Source organism: Heliconius melpomene, chromosome 1 (genome assembly GCF_056956725.1).
Source record: "Heliconius melpomene rosina isolate 202511_hmr_F chromosome 1, ASM5695672v1, whole genome shotgun sequence".
Taxonomy (NCBI): domain Eukaryota; kingdom Metazoa; phylum Arthropoda; class Insecta; order Lepidoptera; family Nymphalidae; genus Heliconius; species Heliconius melpomene.
This window is the reverse complement of record NC_140389.1, coordinates 10,493,339-10,512,983: the sequence shown is the minus strand read 5'-3', so window position 1 is coordinate 10,512,983 and position 19,645 is coordinate 10,493,339. Positions and strand designations below refer to the sequence as shown.

Here is a 19,645-nt window from a genome sequence, read left to right as displayed (position 1 = left end):
AAGCATTTTACAGAATATAGCACCCCAACAACTCTACAAATGGTTCAAGCTGATAGAACACCAGGATGCACCAGCTCCGATACGGGAACAACACCATCGTGGCTTACTGTCTATTTATACGTTAGTTGTGCATTCGATCCAGTTCGTTATTTATAATACTAAAGTTAATCTCATTTAACCACTCTGAGAAACCAATGAGTTACGTTCCACTACTCAATAATTAAGGGAGAAATAAGTTTCTACGGCGGAAATAGAAAACTAGAAACTACAAAAATTTAGAGGATTTTATCTTTACACAAGTTCCAATACGAAAGACTTTTTCCATAACAGTGTAAATTTTCCAACCAAAAAATTCTACTTATATTGTTTTCATTTCTAGAAAAGAAACTTCTAGATTTAATAGAAGACACAGTGAAACTAGGGCGGACTAGTAACTAACTAAACTGAAATAGCACTAGTGCATTCGATCTGTCGCCTATAGATATCCTGCGTGACGACGACGCAATCAATGCGGAAGCGGAGTGGGATGCGTCGTCACCGCTGCATTTGTCTCCCGCTACTAAAACTAGTACACGTATGTATGTACGAGACTAAAGCTTCAGGTGTACTATAACATGAGATATTATATTAAAATACAATTTTTATTTATTGTATAGGTAGATGTTAGTTGCGAAATAATGATTTAAATTGAACTTACCGCAACCTAAACTTTTTTTATACCTTCACTCTGTATTCTGCATTAGCAGGGCAGGCAAGGGGAGCCTAGTTTTCCCACTTCCCACCGAATTCTGAAGAGTTTGCGTGTTGAGTGGCAGAACTCTACGCCCCGCTTTTGCCTTGACATCCGATTGAAGAGATGAAAATATTAAACATTTCGAGTGGGAATCGAACCCACAACCTATCGCTTTTGAAGTCACTCGCTTATGTCACTGCGCCACGACTGGCCTCTACATTATTTATAAATATTCAGTAACTTATTCTGCACCAACTATTATTCCCATAAAATGAAGAACAGACTATTATTACAATCTGCTCTCTGACTGTTGTCACAAACCTACCTCGCAAATGAGAAACGGCAAATACGTGAAAACAAACATCACAAAACCATCACCCGTGCATCATACTATCAATTGCAATAGTACAAAGTAGATAAAGTGACACTCACGTGTCACTTACCAACTTAAATATGACAATGTCATGTCATGTCACGTTAACTTGTAAATTATTTTTATTATTCGTCATTACAATAAATATCTGCGCTGTCTCTTGTTTGAGATAGAAAAAATAACACATTGTTTTTACATACTATGCCTGATATTAAAACACACAGGATAGTTGCAAACAACAACCAATGTACGTATTTTTGACAATCAGGATAAAGCTTTAAGCGCAAGACAAAATATGGAACTGCAGAAAGTAATTATATTGCGTAAAAATATACCCCATACAGTGAGGGCGCATGTTTGACCGTGAAAACGTGATAAACGAAAGCCTTGAAACGTAGCGGGTCGTCGGGAGCTGTGGCAGTAGTGCTCCGCTCCGTACTAGCGATGCCGTTAGCGCAGGTTCGGGCGGGCGGCACGAGGAGGCGGGCGGGCCGTGGGAGGTACCGTTAGTGACGTCGCGGCCGTGACGTCACGACCGTGACGTCAGGCGGCGCGATATAGCCACCAGCCTCGGCGGCGGCGGCCTCAGTATCGCACCGCCCGTCCGCCAGCGCGCAGCCCGTGCCGCGAGCCGCTACTACGACCGACCGCCCGTGAGTGAGTGCGCGTGCAGTGAGTGCAATGTGCTCGGCCGCATGAGGATCCTGCTGAGCGAGCTAGGACTGTCTGGCGCGTGCCTCGGTCTGACCCTGGAGTCGCGCGCCGCTCCTCTGGATCCCGACAAGCCAGCGCCAGGTCAGCGCCCGCACGACGTCCTTCCAATTCTGTGTTTATTTTCGCTTTCGTTGTGTAGAACCTCTGGGTGCGTAGACTTTGTGTGGAACTGTCGTGACGATGGCCATCGGCTAGAATGCGAGGTGCGTTGCTGACGCCCTCCAGCCAACACTGTGGCCTTAGACAATTCCTAAACACACGTACGTACCCTTTTGTTTATTTTTGTTTTGTTATATTATTTTATTTTGTTTAATTTCATTTTATTTTAATCCTATTTCAAATCCTATTACTGTTTTTTTTTAAATCGTTTGCAACTTTACTAAAGCGGTAGAAAAATATTTATAACTTAAATGTTTATTATTATTAAAATTACGCGCAATTTAATAAATCGATAGTGTATACACATTAAATATAATCAAAGCCAGTTTTACAGCTGAGCTCACAGTTACCCAGTGACCCATGCGTATAGTGTGTGTAACCTATTTGTAACCTATACCTAGTCCTTATTAAGAGGTCTGATTAACCTAATAACATTTATAAACCCATCAAAAGTTCATAAATCATTTATAGATAACACTTTGACTTTTATAATAATAACTAATCTTGAGGATACTTTTATAAAGTATAATAATATAAATTTTGTATATTTTACCATACGTGACAATTTAAAACTAAAATATTTTATTAATATTAAAAAAAAATAAATGTTTTATAAATAATTTAATTTTATAAGTTATATCAAAAGTTATTTTGTTTTTAAACATAAAAATATCAATTATCTTCTTTATAAAAGATATTTCAATTAAGATCCGAGGATTTAAGGTTTTTTTGACATAGAGTCCTATATAAAATTAATCTAATCTTGACGCCTTCTATTATTTACATAACGACGACGATGAGAAAATAATATCATTTGTTTTTTCAAGTAGAAACTAATAACGTGTTCATACACACTCATAAACACTTAAAAATTTCTACATTTATATTTGAGTAGTGCTTCCGCTTTGTAAATTAACACCACAGCGTACATATTAATATTTAAAAAATAGGAATAGAAATATTGTTTGTTTATGCAAAAAAATATTAGCAAAGAGTCAAAATAAACAGACGTTATAAAATACAACCAAATAGGATTCTTTTCTAATGGTACTTAATGATGTCCTCCTCATATATTTTTCTTTATAAAAATCATGATAATTTAGTGAAACTCAATTTCTTTAATATATAATTAACTGGTCGTCGGAGAACCTACAGCATATCGTTAAGACTTTTTCAAATCAATTGAACACTAAAAAGCTTAAAGTAATAAGTAAGTGTTGAAACAAACACACTGCAACATTAGCAAGAAACAATTTAATGAATCTCTGACTGACCAGTCCGGTAAAATTAATATTGTTTTTGTTATGTCCGCGGCAAGTTAGGTAATTCTAGTAAGTATTGGATGCTTGTGTCGCGATCGCCTCCGGTGTAGAGCCGTTGGCCTCAGCCGAGTTGCCTTCCTTGCCCAATAGGCTGTCGCAACCGGCAGACGAGACGTTGCACCTGCCAATGAGATGTGCCGCAAATTGAGAATGATCACATATAAACATAACAAATCGATCCCAGAAAAATGACCACCCATAGAAATGACTAAGAAGCGAGAGCTATCTGACTTTTACCATTCACTATTTCGTGTCCACCTATGTGATAAACAATTATGAACACTAAACAAACACCGGTTTCCGGGAGATTCTGCGCGGCACATCATCACTTTCACTTTTGTTATCACCTGATAACTGGTAGACATAAAAGGCGATTGCACATATATATGGTTAAATAACAAGAGAATTAAGTGCTTTTATAAACATAAAAAAAGTTATAGATCAAATAAACTATTCATTTATAGAGACAGCTTAAATGACTAAGCCAAGCTTTCGTCATTGCTGATTTCTTATACTTGGAGCTTTTTATGTAATGATAAAATAAAACTTGAATACGAAATATATGAATGATTGTGCGTACATTTTATCGTTGAACATTAGAGAGTATGGATACGTTGATAAGGCACGCTATCACCCACCAGCTGGAGTGACGTCAGGGCGAAACAATATCGCTCTCCCACTTACGTCACGCTCACACCACCCTAGGGAAAACTATTTATAGCTTTTTGTATTTAATCTGGAGAAGCTATTATGTATCTACATAATATATATTTAAAAATACTATCGATATTTTATTGGTATTATAATAGGAATATTTCTTATATAACTTATATATCTCAGTCTTAAACCCATGTTTCATATTATTTTGTGCAATATCAATATCTTAAACGGTTATACTTGTCATATCAAAGTGCTTTGAAGTATATCTAATAACACTAAAGTGTACTCTAGACAAGATCATTAGTCATCATTTACTTTTTTGACTGATATTAATTAATTGTCAATACAGTTTGACAAAATATACGAGAATAAATATGTACCTCTATATATATAGTACAATGAGTAAAACATTTAAATGAACAAATATTTAGACATGTAAAAGTTTTAAGTACTAGTAAATAGAGAAATAAAATATATTTTCAACTTTCCTTACCCCTTCTTCAAATATATACATGAACCATATTACAAGATATAATTAGAAAACGTCAGGCTGTGACATAATCTAAAAAAGCCAAGCTAACTTACAGCCTACTGCATATTTTTAGCCTCACAATTGGTGCTGCTCTAACGCTTTCTGTAGCGGAATTACGTCACGAAGTCTAAAAATACTCAGGTGGTGTGGTAAAGCGGCAGAACGGGGGTGGAGGCGCGGGCCCGCGGCCTCGGCCTCCGCCGCCGCCCGTGACGTCACGCCCGCCTTACGTCACGCATCGACCCGCGCCCCGCTTCAAGGACGCCCTTGCTTGCCGGCTACCGGCTTCCTTAAACTTGCTACTTTTATAAAACCTACTTTGCAAGCAAAGTTACGAATAGCGGACAAACGAACGAGGACAAAATCTTTGCAAAATATGAAACTTAAAATATTATTCCACTTAGTAGCGTCTACTATTGAATTGGCGACGCAACGAGTTTATCTCACGTCACTTTTGGCTAGACAACTTTTTATAATATTAGCTTATTATAAAAAAAATATGTTAATATTATAATATTATAAATTTGTATTAATTTCAAGTATTTAATATAAACAACGTAACGTAAAATAAGCTTAATTTTATATCTTTTTATTATTTTATCTATCTATCTGTCAATTTATATCTTTTAAATACAGTACTTTTAATGTCTGTCCTGTCTCAATATTTTTTTCTACTTTTAAGGATTTGCCATCATATAAAACGTTCCATAAGATTAAATAGTCTAGCTATCGCTAGAGTGATATAGTTAAGAGACTATCGTTTCAGGTTTGTTTCACGTTCTATCATTTACTTTTTACTCAAAAATATATTAGTTGGATTAAATTATTTAATTTACTTTGCAATACATTGCAATTAAAAATTAAATAATATTTTATCTGAGACTTGCGCATATAAAAAAATATTAAAACATCAACTATCGAATGTATTCACATCGAGATATGAAATACGCCTACACATGCATATGTAGTGAAATTTACTATTTAATTACATATTGAAAGACCACAGTCACATAAAGTAAATAAGTTTCCTTTCAAATATAATCTTTAAGCTTTATAAAACGAGTTTTTCCTTATTCTGATATAAATAAAAGTATATATATATAGACACATATATATGTAAGTATGTATATTCAAATTCTTCTCCATCGTCAAATGTTCCTTATGCCTCATTTATAGCGTATATGATTTCAAGGTCGTTACTGATATTATTTTAAAAATAAAATTAACTCTATCGTAATATTAGGTATAGGCATCTACTAAAGACATATTAATTTTGCTATGACACAAAAAAATAAGATTTTATTTATTCTATATTTAAAAGAGGCCAGTCAAGGCGCAGGGGCACAAGCGTGCGACTGTAAAGTCGACAGGTTCTGGGTTCAGTTCCCACTCGAGGCAATTAAATATTTAATATTTTAATTTCCCCACTCGAGACAAAAGCGCGGCGTTGAGTTCCGACTCAACACGCATCACACATTAGGTGCTAAATGGGGAACCGAAGTGTCTTAATGGAAACGAAGTGTCTTAACACTAGGTTACCAGGTCCTACATTTATACTAACATTGTTATAAGTTATAAGAGAATAATTGCCTTTATTAAACCTAAAAAGATATCCTAATAGTAAATAAGTTACTATATTCATTTATTACTAGGGGATAATATTCCCGCCATCACAATTTTATCCCGCTTTAGTAACTTCACTAGATTATAGGACATTGTCGACAGGAATAATTTCGGTTTTTAAGTGCTCTACGACTTCTATGTTTAGCATAATAAAAAACTTTAATTCTAATTAATATAGACATTTAACAAAATAAATATTTTATAGTAAAAATCAAAATATTTTAAACTTTTACTCAGGGACATAATACGTCAAGTGGTGTTTAAGTTAATATATTTATATGTTACACGGCGCCTAGTTCTTACATAACCGGTTTCATACAAAGTTTTAAGATATGTAAATAATATTATATTAAGAGTATAGAGGTGGAATAAAATAGCTAGCTGCTATTAAGCTTAATCGTGTTTGCGGCAACTAGTGCCCGCTTCACTTACGTAGTTGAAATAACTGAGGTTTTTTTTGTAAGGATTGGAATATGTAAGGATAGAATATAAGGCATATAAAAATTAAACACTACAAACTACAATTTTTTATTTATTTTTAAATTATATCTATGTATACCTAAATAATAAATAAAAAGGATATGAGGCCGTCGTGCCGCAAGGGCACAAGAACGTGACGGTAACGCGGCGGTTGTCGGTTCGATTCCCACTCGAGGGAATGAATTCGCTCTGGCACCAAGCCATAAAAAACCCGGTGGATGGAGTGTCTTAACGCTAGGTAGGTAGGTAAGGTTTTTAGTCTCTTGTACGTTTTATTGAATTAAATTCATATATTATGTATAACTTTTCCAACTAAATTAAAATATACAAATAATTTATCAAAAAGCACACGAAATTTTGTTTTTATTAACTAAATTTTTATACTGAAGCTTTACAAAGTTAAGCCTAATATCTTTGATATTAATAGTAATTTCAGGAAAGTTTAGCCGCGCCTCGTTTGTAACGTTTAATATCCTCAGTGACGTATGAAAAGCTTTATCAACACTGTATTGCCGGGAACGGAGAGGTTAGCGTCATAGTGACGTCACGCACGCGCCCCCGATCGCCTGTCAGCCTTACAGCTGTAATCGACCGCCCGAAAGATTAGTTTTATATTCTATCAAGTATTTTACGTCCATCTATTTTTAATTAACAGAAAATATATTCTTTATAATCTATAATTAAAAAATACAGATTTGAATTCCAATTGACGTTTTATAGTAATAACATAATTAATAACACAAGTTTTTTACCATTTTTGCGAACGTCCTTGTGTATTCAGCCACGTGCCTTGTCACAGGCGAATCAATGAATGAACATACCGTAGAGGACTATTGACATTTGACTGCCAGTACATAGAATACAGTAGTAATAGTAATAGTCGTAGTAAATCTTAATAAATAGTATAGTGGATAGTTAGTATAGAATAATGTTATGATGGTTTTATCACAATGATAATTATCATCATCATCATATTTTTTTTTATCAATTAACAAATATAATATCAAGATTCAACTACAAATCTTTTGAGAGCGTTATTCAATTAAGCCCAAAATTATAAAAAATCTTAAAAATATGTGCTTCTTGAAGTAAAGCTAAATATGCAAAGCGTGACAAACCAGTAATACTTTTTAAAAAATATATTCTCATGAAGTCAAATTATCAAAAAAACTTTAATTTCCGCCAATAAAACTCTTTACAATATAAATGATTGGTCTTCTTATTTTAAGCCGAGGTATATACAAAGTATAAATAATATTGTTATTGCACGAGGCACTCAGGACAGATTTCTCTGAATTGGAACATTTTGTATTATAAGCCAATATTTATGTTAAGCCGTTTACCTTGAAAACGTTCGCCACTAATATTTTTTAACGAATCGTTAATTCATTGTCAAAGTACGAGATAATTGCCAGTTTTATAAATAAAATATTATTAAAGAAGATTATAATATTCAATACTATTTTTGAAATATAATTTAATATTACTACATTTCAAATTACTGAACGTACTGCTTCTAGAAGATATGAAGAATCTCTACATTTTAGTTTATTGATAAATATGTAAATATGTTTACAGATGTCAAGTACAATTTTAACAATATTTTTTTTATGTATTTATATAATTTATAATTATTCTACTAGTATATATAAAAGTAAGCATAAATTTTAAAAACTCTAATTAATATTATACGATAAGTGAACGACGTACATTATATGTAGATGCGACAGAGCCACCTATCGCTAGCTTGAGTCATCACTTTTCTAACCTGCCAGTCTACGGCCTTCACTAAAAAGCTCTTGTAATTGTAAAAGATGAAAGCTAGTTTTGTGTGATAGATGTCGTTGTGTGAAATTATGCAATGCTACTTTTTTTTACTTATTTTACTTAGGTATATATATTGTCTATTAATAAAATTTGTTTAATACAGTTAATAAAAATATTATATTTAATAAAATAGCTTAATGTAATAAACTAATGTAATTCTCGAAGGCAAAGTTCAAAAAATAAAGGTTAACAATGTAACTTGCTAGTATAAAAATATATTGCCAAAATTAAAAGATGTAATAGAAGTAATAATAACTTATAATCAATCAATTTGTGACTATTTGTTATGTATTTAATTGTCATGTCACTATTATTAATAATTATTTCAATATATATTTTAAAAATGTATTATTATTTCGTAAATAATAAATGTACCCTTATGTTAAGATATAATAGTTTTTTGCTTTTCCGTGCTGTTATTTACTCGGATATGTCTTTGAACTTTGATTACCGTATTAATACTTTGTAGAAACGTTGTTATTAAAATAGTTATTTAATTATTGGTTTCAAAGAGTTATATTTATACTTTAATTTAAACTTATTTTAACCGCACTTGCGTAGATTTTTATATAAGTATTCCTGAACAACTTTGGAAAAACAAAACTAAAGCTTAAATACGTATTTATGTCGATATATTTGTTGCGTAATTTAAGTTTTGATATTTTAGATCAATTACCTACTATTGTATACAATTCAGTAATTTCTTTCAATATTTAACAAAAAAAGACGCGAGTACAAGTAATATTATTAATATAAGTAGTAGTAAGATATCTAGTATCTAGTATATTTCAATAGCTATTTAAAAAGATAGATGCACCTAATACTGTTTTAACAATAAAACCTTGTAAGTTAGCCTCGATAGTGACGCTCGCAATTTAAAATATTTCAAATTGCCAAACGTTCGTATATAATTTATAAAATGAGGAAACAACCTCTGTATAAAAATCCGCACTAAATTACTGTAAACAAGTTGTAATACCATATTGGAACATAGGAAACACTAAAGTTATTTTGCATAAAATATAAAATTGTGTTGACGTGACAGCTTCATATATTTATTTTATTTATATTTGCCTGGGAGGCATAGGTCCACCAACCAACAGTCTAATTTAAACATGGAAAATTTTATTTTAAAGTTTTAAAATTGTTTCAATTTTGTTAGCAAACTTTTCTCAATTATCTATTGAAATTATTTTTAATTGGACTCATTATTTGAAATACAGATAGTACATCAAATAATAAATACAGATAAAACAATTTACCTATTAAAGCATTTTATATATTTAAAAAACACACCATATTACTTGCAAATACAGTATAATAAAAAAAATTGAACAAGTTATAAAAATGTACGCACAAAATAATTTTACGTGAACAAATATTATTATCGTTTTGTTTCATTTGCATATTATGTGAATACATAAAATGAAACTTTAGTAGGTATGTCTTACTAGTCGAAAATAACCTTTTTTATGGAGAAGTACATTTATTTTCAATATGTATAGGTACCTACTATACACTCACTGTACATAGGGATTCTACATATTTCTTTTAGCGTTAGGCTGTATCTCGCTGCTCGCATATAACAAGAAATGCAACTTAGAGAAACTTAGTGTCAAAATCCTCCCTTACCTACTTTTTGCCGTTTCTTCTTCTTCTTCTTCTTTATTTTAAGTCATTATGTATTGAACTGCAGAACTCAACACCACCCTTTGTCTTCTGACAATAGCGAGGAAATGAATAAAATTCATTCCTTCTAGAGGTACTCGAATCCACAACCGTCGCCTGATTTCTTATATATTATTTCTTATTATTTCTTATATATTAAAATAATATACATATACTTATGTTTACTTTAATAAATTGTTAATTATAATTTTACTAGCGACCCCATTGCGGCTTCGCCCGCTTTTACTACTGGATTATTCATATAATGTATGTTTGCAAAGCACTTAAGATAATGTGAAAATTAATTAAACTCTAATGCAACCCGCATTTTCGTAGTTTCAATAAGGATTTTCCAACTGTTTTACACAAACAGAACACACAACAAAAACCTACCTACTAATAACAAATACAAAAATTATGAAACCAATATCGCGCTGAAATAATACATTTAACTGAAATTATCCAATATGTGAAACGCATCTAAATCTTCTTTGCTATAGAGGCAGGCGGGTTTTTTTTCGAGCTTGTGGTTAATGCTGTTAAAACAGCGACACCGGTTGGGTAGGCACTACGTGGCTGCCTGTGAGCAAAATTAAATAGAATGCATCGGCCGGGAATCGAACCCGGGCCGCCCGCGTGGCAGCGAGCATTCTACCACTGAACCACCGATGACTGCTCATGACGCGCTTGTATAAATAAGCAAAACGTCGCGGGGCGCGTTTCGCAGCAAGGATGTTTTAGTATTATAATAACTTCTAAAGTACTTATTAAAATGAAAAAACAGTAAAAGACAGTTCATCTACATTAAATGGCCAAAGTAACTAATATACTTATTTATATGCTGAGAGTAAAGGATAAGTGAAACTTGACTCGATACAGTTGATGTGTGAACGGCGTGATGTGTCCATAATTAAATGCGTTTTTCTCTAAAACTATTCGCAATTTCGAAATAGTGTAAATAGCAAATTTTATCTTCGTTTAACGTAGAAAATTAATAAAGTATTTTAAAGGATAAGGATTAATACCATTATGGAAAAATATCCCTCACAATAAAAAATATATTGAAATTACTATTTTTAGACAAAAATATGATCACTACACGTTATCCTTAAAAGATAAAAATATGCTCTCGCGGACTTTTTTGTAGATCTTATTAAGAGGAACAATACTCCAGTACATTTTTTTCATGTAGTACTTACTATTAAAGCAGCGCATGCGCGAAAGTGTCTCAACGGGTAGGACTTTAGACACATTTATCGTATTTATGTTAATTTACATAAGAATTTGCAAATAATAAACTATATATAAACCTTCCCTGAAAAATACTCGACCTAATGGTGAAAACCGCATAAAAATCCGTTGGGTGGTTTAGAAGAAGAAGAGTTAGAAAGTTCAGACAGACACGAAAAGCGACTTTGTTTTATAAGATATAGGATAGGATAACACTGTATTTTGTATTGTAATTTACTATAGCCATAAAATATCGTGGAAAGCTTTTTAAACATAATACATATTAACTTTTTAAGTATCAAGTTTCAATTCCCCGATAATAGGTGCGTATATTATATAAATTACATACAACATACACATAGGAAAAATATTTTCAAAATATGTAATTGCAAGTAGATATAAACTAAAACAATACAATTCAATTTTCAATATTATTAAAAATTGCAATGAAAATTAACTTTTATATTTAAAAAAAAAATCATCTTCACGCTGTATCCCGCACACTGTTTGTGGGTTCGATCCCCACTCCGGGAAATTAAATATTTATTAAATTTTTTATTTTTATTTCTTCATTCTGGTGTCGAGGCAAAGACCGGCGTTGAGTTCCACCACTCCACATGCAATGCATCCAGAATTCGGTGGAAAGTGGGGAACGGGAACTTAACACAAGGTTCTTTCTGCCTACCCTGCTATATGCGGGATATAGCGCTTTATATTGAAATGATTGAAATGATTTTGCGAAATTATATTAAAACTATTATAATTTGAATTTTTTATCAAACGCTATCAAAAATATTCTTTATTGCATATCGAGAATAAAAATACTCCAAAGGTACCTTACTAGTACTACTTACTAGTATCTCTAATGTTATTTACTTATATGTACACAACAATAGCGAGTAAATAGGTTCTCATGCGAGGTTGACTGAACGCTGTGGCTTAAGTTTAAGTTACTCCGTTGTGATATACCCACCTTTTTCAGTTTCATTTCCTCGCATTAATAAAATAGACCTATCTGCATTCGCGTAACCCAATGCCGTGCAATCCACCGATGAAGGTTGAATCTACAACTACAATCCTTCTGTGCCATAAGAGTCTCACAATTAAATGAATTTTGTTTGAGAAAAATAAATATTTATACAGCAGGTAATTATCGAGAATATTTAAACAAAGTAAGACATTGTAGTATCGCTCTACATGTAAACTAATAAACTATAGAAAGAAGTAAAAATGATAACGCTTGATATGTATAGGAAAATAAAAATACAGAGAGTATACTTTTATGGCAGCTAATGAACGGAGAACGGATCTAAGACTGTCATTTATGCTAACAGTCTAAGACATAAGAATCCCATAGGCTTATTATCATGTTTGTTCGTTCATGTCTTTATAAATTTTGTAATAAAAAAATCTTTAATTGCAATATTCTGATTTTTGTATATTATTTTAAAGGATCACACTATAGCTAGCAATTTATTAAAAAAAATTGTAAATCCGTATAAAATTAAATTATTTCATTATCGACCATTATGGTGCAATCGCGAAGTATCCGACTCTGTAAACAGGATAGTTATAGGTTCGTTTTCCATTTGTGAAAATATTTATATTAAAAAAAACAATTATTTGTTTGTAGTTCTAATTCATGTGAAATTGCTCCGCATTATCCAGGACACCAATGTCTTTAAAATGGGCGGAAAATTATGAAATCTTAATCGTCGTCGTTGGTTCTTTTTGTCTATCTCACTAAATGGCATTTACATAAAGATAAATAAGATATTAGAAAACTATACGGCTTTCGGATGATCATATGTTTTTTTTTAATTTTTATTTAGGTAGCTACTGCAAATAAATGTTTTAAATTACAAATAAAAGTTTTAAAACTTGCTATAATCGTTTACTTATGTATGTAGTTATGTTTACATTAGTTGAAGTATATCATAAATATTTAATTCGTTGCAATATAATACGTTTAATTAATTTAATTTGATTTATAAAAAAATTTAAAAAATCCTGGCCTTGATTTTGATTGATTGACTGAACTGAACTGATATGACGAGTTATTCGTTTTTTAAGAAAATATAGAAATCGGGTATATTATTTATTATACAATTTTATATCTTATGAAAGAAGGAACAAAAATCATCTCATACGCAAAAGATACATAATTTGGGTCGGACATGTTCATGTGTGTGCACATTATAAAAACAACTCAAATTGTAACTTAATGGTTAAAGAATAATAATGTCTAGACTTAACTAGGAAATAACGTGACATGAATAAAAATACGAGTGTCAACATGAAACCACTTAAAAGGAGCTGTCATGGAATATAAAATAATACATAAAGCGGTAATTTTGGGCAAAAGTTTATATCAAATATATTTATATATATGTAAATAATTTTGTGCAGTAATTATTATAATTTCTCAGACGAAATGGTGTTTTGTTTAATCTTGACTTATCGTCCATATTGCGCATTAGACAGGCAAAGATGTCATGTGATTTATGACCATTTTGTTATTTAACTTTTTAAAATTTCAAATTTTGTTTAAGTTATGATGTCTTATATAAGGATTCAATGAAAACTAAAATTGTCATAACTCAAATATATAACAAATAACTCATCGAATAAAATTTACAAAGAATTTTTTTTTTGTAAATAAAAAAAATAAACACATCATAACAAAGGATTCGGCGTTTTGTCTATAACTTAACAAGTCCGAAATTAATGGTTCTTAACATAATAGAAACTGCAAATGCCACTGATTTCATAACCTCCCAAGGGATCTATCGCGTTTTCGCCCCAAAAATTTTGATGGAGCGTTGGTTATTACATTTTCGATCTTAGATGTGATACTCATGGTTGAAAATAACGTAAAAGTAAGGGTAGTATTGTGGAGTTTGTGATGGCGTTTGTTGAGGTGTATACATAGGATTCAATTTTCGGGGCGTGGCGAATCAAGCACCGTGACACAATGTATTCAAGTCGGCAATATTTGCCTGATAAAACTACCGTATAAATTAGCAGACCTTTATTCTTCGCCGCCATTTTTCTAAATAGGAGAGTAGTGTTCAGACATACATTCCATCCCGCGAAGTTATTGATTTAAAAAATACGTGCTTGTGTTTAAGTAGGAATCAAAGTATGTTCGTCGAGGGTAAATATAAATGATGCATGGCTTGTATAGCGTGATAGTTCAAAGTCCGGTGCCGTCAACGCGCTGACCACTTGTCTTCCGGCGCATTTACAATCAACCCTCTCTAGTTGTTGGTCTACTCATACAATCCTATACCGATTATCAAATAACAGCGAATATGATACGGTCCTGATAGAACATACATTTATGTAATTTGGTTCCACTATGAAATTAGCTATATAGTAATTGTACCACGTGCTTAATTTATTTATTTTTTTGTTACAGGGCCGAGCGCCATTGAGCCGCGCTCGCCAAGCGCTTTTACGGCAAACTCGTCCAGCATGCTACTGCTGCAAACACACGTATGTATTTTAATTTATGTATTACGAATTCCATTTACAAATTAATATTACTTAAAAAGTTTTAAAAAAGTTTTATTAACAACAGTGTAAAATGTAAACTTATCAGCACACCTGCACAATAACAGGCGGTGTCACCATAAAATAATTATTATGAAACGATTGATATACTTGACACGCCATTGGTGCGGCGTGACCGCCCATGCTTAGGGCCGCCTACCGTAATTGTAACGCCTTACGTATTGATTTTTTTCTTTTGCAGAGCAACTACGGTACGTCGTTCACTGATCTTTTGTCACCACAATATCAAGAAGACTCTTCTGAAATCTTGGAAGAAAATTTAGATCCGTTCCCAGACGTTGAATTTCATGCGCCAATTCCTCTAGAAGTGAAATCTCAACGTGCGACTCCTGTGAGCGAAACACCTTCGCCTATTCTAGGCCCAGCTTTACCTAGCTTTGAAGAAACCTACTCAGTGCGCTATCCAAAACAAGAAATGGCAGAATTCGGATTAAAAATGGATGAGGACTGCTATAATGTCAGTGCCTACTCTCATCCAGGACATGCATCAACGCAATTGTTATATCAATATCATCAACCTTCGCTGCCATATGTTCCGTCGCCCTACTATGCTCCAGCTCAACCATGTTCACCAACGTTTGATACTGGTGGAGTAACTAATACTCAAGATTCATATTCTTTACCACCGTTTCCGAGTTCCGTTGATTTACATATAACTACTGATCAAGGAAACAGGCAAAGAAGGTCATCATTGCCAGTTCAAAGGTCAGAATCCAGTAGTTCTAATGATAGTCCTAAAATACATGGTAGTAGAGTTCACTGTATGCAGGCATCAGCGCCTAGTTCTGCGTCTAGTTCTCCTGGTGGAGTACCACAAGATAATACAGTATCACGAGCAGCACCACCGTCGCCAAGCCAACTTTGCGCTGTTTGCGGTGATACTGCCGCTTGTCAACATTATGGTGTCCGCACATGTGAAGGATGTAAAGGTTTCTTTAAAAGAACCGTTCAAAAGGGTTCAAAATATGTATGTCTAGCAGAAAAATCTTGCCCTGTTGATAAGAGAAGAAGAAATAGATGCCAATTTTGTCGTTTTCAAAAGTGTCTCGCAGTCGGCATGGTAAAAGAAGTAGTACGTACTGACTCATTGAAAGGAAGGCGAGGTAGATTACCTTCCAAGCCAAAATGTCCACAAGAATCTCCTCCAAGTCCACCTATTTCTTTAATCACAGCATTAGTCAGAGCCCATGTGGATACGTCGCCTGATTTTGCTAACCTAGATTATTCACAATATAGGGAGCCTAATCCTATGGAACCACCTATATCCGACGTGGAAGTTATTCAGCAGTTTTATTCATTATTAACAACATCCATAGATATGATAAAGATTTTTGCTGAAAAAGTACCAGGATATGGTGAGTTATGTCCAGAGGATCGAGAACAGTTGTTCGCTTCAGCGCGCCTTGAATTATTTGTGCTACGACTTGCCTACCGTACTCGTCCCGAAGACACCAAGCTTACCTTTTGCAACGGATTGGTACTCGACAAGCGACAATGTCAGCGATCTTTTGGTGATTGGTTACATGCTGTACTTGATTTTAGTAACACTCTGCACTCTATGGATATTGATATTTCTACTTTCGCTTGCCTGTGTGCTCTCACTCTTATCACAGGTACGAGTCATTACATTTTAAAAATTTCCAATTTAGCTAATATAACATTTTATATTAAAACAGTTTAATACTTTTGCTAAATATGTTAGTATATTACGTAATCTTAGTGAGAAAATTATTGAAAATAAATATTTTAATTATATTTGAATTATATAATTTTAATTTTAATTTATAAAAAAAAAGAGGGGTAGATGTTGTGCAGAATTTTAAGAAATCAGTTTTTTGTAAATTCAAAACCTTAATATATTTTTTATTTCTTTTTAGAGCGACATGGTTTAAAAGAGCCACATAGAGTAGAGCAACTTCAAATGAAAATCATTGGATGTTTGCGCGCTCACATACCGGGAGGTGGAAGTACGAACGCAGTGGGTGCTCCGCATTTCAGTCGTGTCCTTGGAGCTTTACCAGAACTACGGTCGCTTTCCGTGCAAGGTCTTCAGCGTATATTCTACTTGAAATTGGAAGACTTGGTTCCAGCACCACCACTCATTGAAAATATGTTTCGCGCCAGCCTGCCATTCTAGGGATCTGCACGCTTTCCCATAGTGACATCCCGAGGACCACCTCCGCCTTCAAGACGCATTCTTCTAAAGCTGACTCCGTTATTTTTATAAGTGTTTACCTAGATTAAAACTATTTTTCTAGAGACTAATAGAACTCTACATAACTCGATCTCTGCGGTATCGGTTTGTGCTTGTTGTACGAATAATTAATTAATTAATTGAATAATTTTACGTAAGAAGAACAACCTTACTATGTAAGTCCTAATATATTGGGCACTTATAGTTAAGCTTAATTTATTATTAATGTATATTTGGGTGTGATTCCGTTTTATCTTATAAAGGTATCTTTTAGTAGTCTGCATTTAAGTTACCGCTCGTAATCAATGGCATCTCGTCGTACAAATATTCCTACGTTATTTACTTGTGTATTATTTAATAAGAAAAATCTAGTCACAAGACTTACAAATGTTAAAAATTTGGCTCGTAATCACCGAATTTTATTAAAATTTTATAAATAATTAAGATATATGTTAATATCTAATTGAGTGTGATGTAATTGAAACAGCTAAATTTCGTGTCCGTTATCGAAAATAAAAGCGAAGATAATACCTTAAAAAAGAAGCTTTAATAAGATATAAAATGTAAGTAACTAAAATATTATAGGTACAAGCTCTTGAAAGCGCTTTTCATTAAGGTAGAGTATACACGCTTATATATTCCATAAAGGATATGAAATATGGACAACGCCGGGGTCTCGCAGACCGTGTGCGAATCACGCGAAGGGCTTCAGAATAAATATAGGCCCAGAACGTAGATGGAAGTTACCTTTTTAGGTTTAAATTATTTTATAACTATTTCATAAAATGTTAATGTGAATTGTTAAAATAAAAATATATGTATGTACATTTAAGGTGAGAGAAAAAGTTCAGCATCTATTATAGTCTCCCAACTCCAACGTGTCTTAAAGAGTACCTTCTTAGATAGGTAGCCTAGAGTTTTTCTTATATAATCTTTTTAAATTAAAAAAAAAACGAGTAGTACTAGTAGACAACTAAGACATATCAGTACTTTTTTAGATTGCTGATAAAATGTATGGTTAGGATTTTCACCTAGTTTGACGTAAACTTTCCTTGATATACTTGTAATTGTCTTTCCTTAAATCAGAATGGATCGTGTACTTGGACCAATTGGGTAAGTGAGGAAGGTGAAGGCAGCTTCGTTTGTAATGCATAAAACAAGAGTATCAATATAATTGAAATTAAAGGCGGAGCGTTTTTAATTTATAATGCAATAAAATTGCAAACTAGCTATTTTTATTAATAGAAAAATTATCAGTATAAAATAACTAAAATATACGCAGGTATGAGATATAAATTGTAGATGTAACGTTATAGGATATAAAGAAATGCGTGATAATTTTATACAATGTATATTATTTTGTAATTACATATTTTGTAAACAATACTAATGCTGAACTTTTTACTCAAAGTACCAGGGCTCCTTTATATGTATTAGTTAATTTTGTAGATTTATAAGAATAATTGAAAAATATGTCTTTTCATAATTCACTGTGGCGCGATTCTTAAGTTGGTAACTCGTGAAACTGTGCGTATCAGATGCCTACCTACTGCACAAAATATTACAAAGTATTTTACTTCAACAACATGAATTCTTGTTCTGCTAATAGAAAATTAATTATTAAAGAGAACCCTTCCTAAGCTTTTGCGAAAAACTTGGTTGTGCTTTCATATCACTACAAAACATAATTTAGCAATAAGTCAATATATCATAAATTAATATAATAAGGTATACTTAAATCACTGTAACTGTTGCAATACATTCCAAAAATCATTTCATTATTGTTTGAATTTTCGACACCAAGTTTTTTTATGTATAAAATTTTAAATTGATATTCACACCCTTGTCACAAAAGTAGGTAAGCTCTGAATATAACAAACATTAATTTTATCTTAGATGTAGATATTTTAGACTTATATTTCAAGAAAACTGTACATTTCGTTATGAAATTTTCCGAATTCAATTGCATTTTTTGTCTCAACAATGATTGATGTGCTTTTGTTATACTTTATACTTTTTCTTTGTAAATATTTCGTCACAATTATACTAGCGCATACGCGTTATATGAAACTTGTGTTTTTTTCCCTTATCACCACTCACATACCATTTAAATATATAAATATAAATATTTTTATATTTCCTACATAATTACATATATACCTCATTTTTTTATATAAACTTCTTCGTATTCTTCTTCCATAAAAATATATTATAAGTAAAATTGTAAAAACTTCTAATAATTAGGTTTATAGATAGATACTGGAACGTGACGAACGTAAACTTCTCTTATTCACGATGTCTGTTAATTTCTGCCTAAATTCTGAGGTAACAAACAAAAAAATACAGTCGAATTGATAATCTCCGCCTTTTACTGAAGTCGATTAATAGAAATAAGTTTAAGCGAGTCTATAGTCAAATATAAAAAAATTAAACCCCACAACGATTATCTTAATAACTAAAAAATATGTTGGTATTATTAAAATAATATTTATAGATGGTGCAACATTATATAATTTGAGAAATATACACTATGGTCTACATATAAAATCAACAA

The 19,645-nt window shown here is 32.4% G+C and overlaps 1 protein-coding gene across 2 annotated transcripts; it reads left to right on the top strand.

The window, feature by feature from the left end:
- Positions 1–1,696: 1,696 nt before the first annotated feature.
- Hr38 (Hormone receptor-like in 38) lies at positions 1,697–19,161 on the top strand. 2 transcript variants are annotated; one of them, XM_085207889.1, is made up of 4 exons: positions 1,697–1,901; positions 14,743–14,819; positions 15,079–16,510; positions 16,775–19,161. In XM_085207889.1, the coding sequence occupies exons 1-4, from the start codon at positions 1,802–1,804 to the stop codon at positions 17,032–17,034; spliced, it is 1,869 nt and encodes a 622-aa protein (XP_085064015.1). In that variant the 5' UTR covers positions 1,697–1,801; the 3' UTR covers positions 17,035–19,161. The 2 variants fall into 2 exon arrangements, with proteins under 2 accessions (XP_085064015.1, XP_085064022.1); XM_085207896.1 differs by having other exon boundaries at positions 1,747–2,080.
- Positions 19,162–19,645: the final 484 nt, after the last annotated feature.

Coding starts and splice junctions, on each gene's coding strand:
- Hr38 (XM_085207889.1), top strand. CDS start 1,802: ATGAGGATCCTGCTGAGCGAGCTAGGACTGTCTGGCGCGTGCCTCGGT. Junction 14,820..15,078: donor TGCTACTGCTGCAAACACAC/GTATGTATTTTA, acceptor TTTCTTTTGCAG/AGCAACTACGGTACGTCGTT. Junction 16,511..16,774: donor TGCTCTCACTCTTATCACAG/GTACGAGTCATT, acceptor ATTTCTTTTTAG/AGCGACATGGTTTAAAAGAG.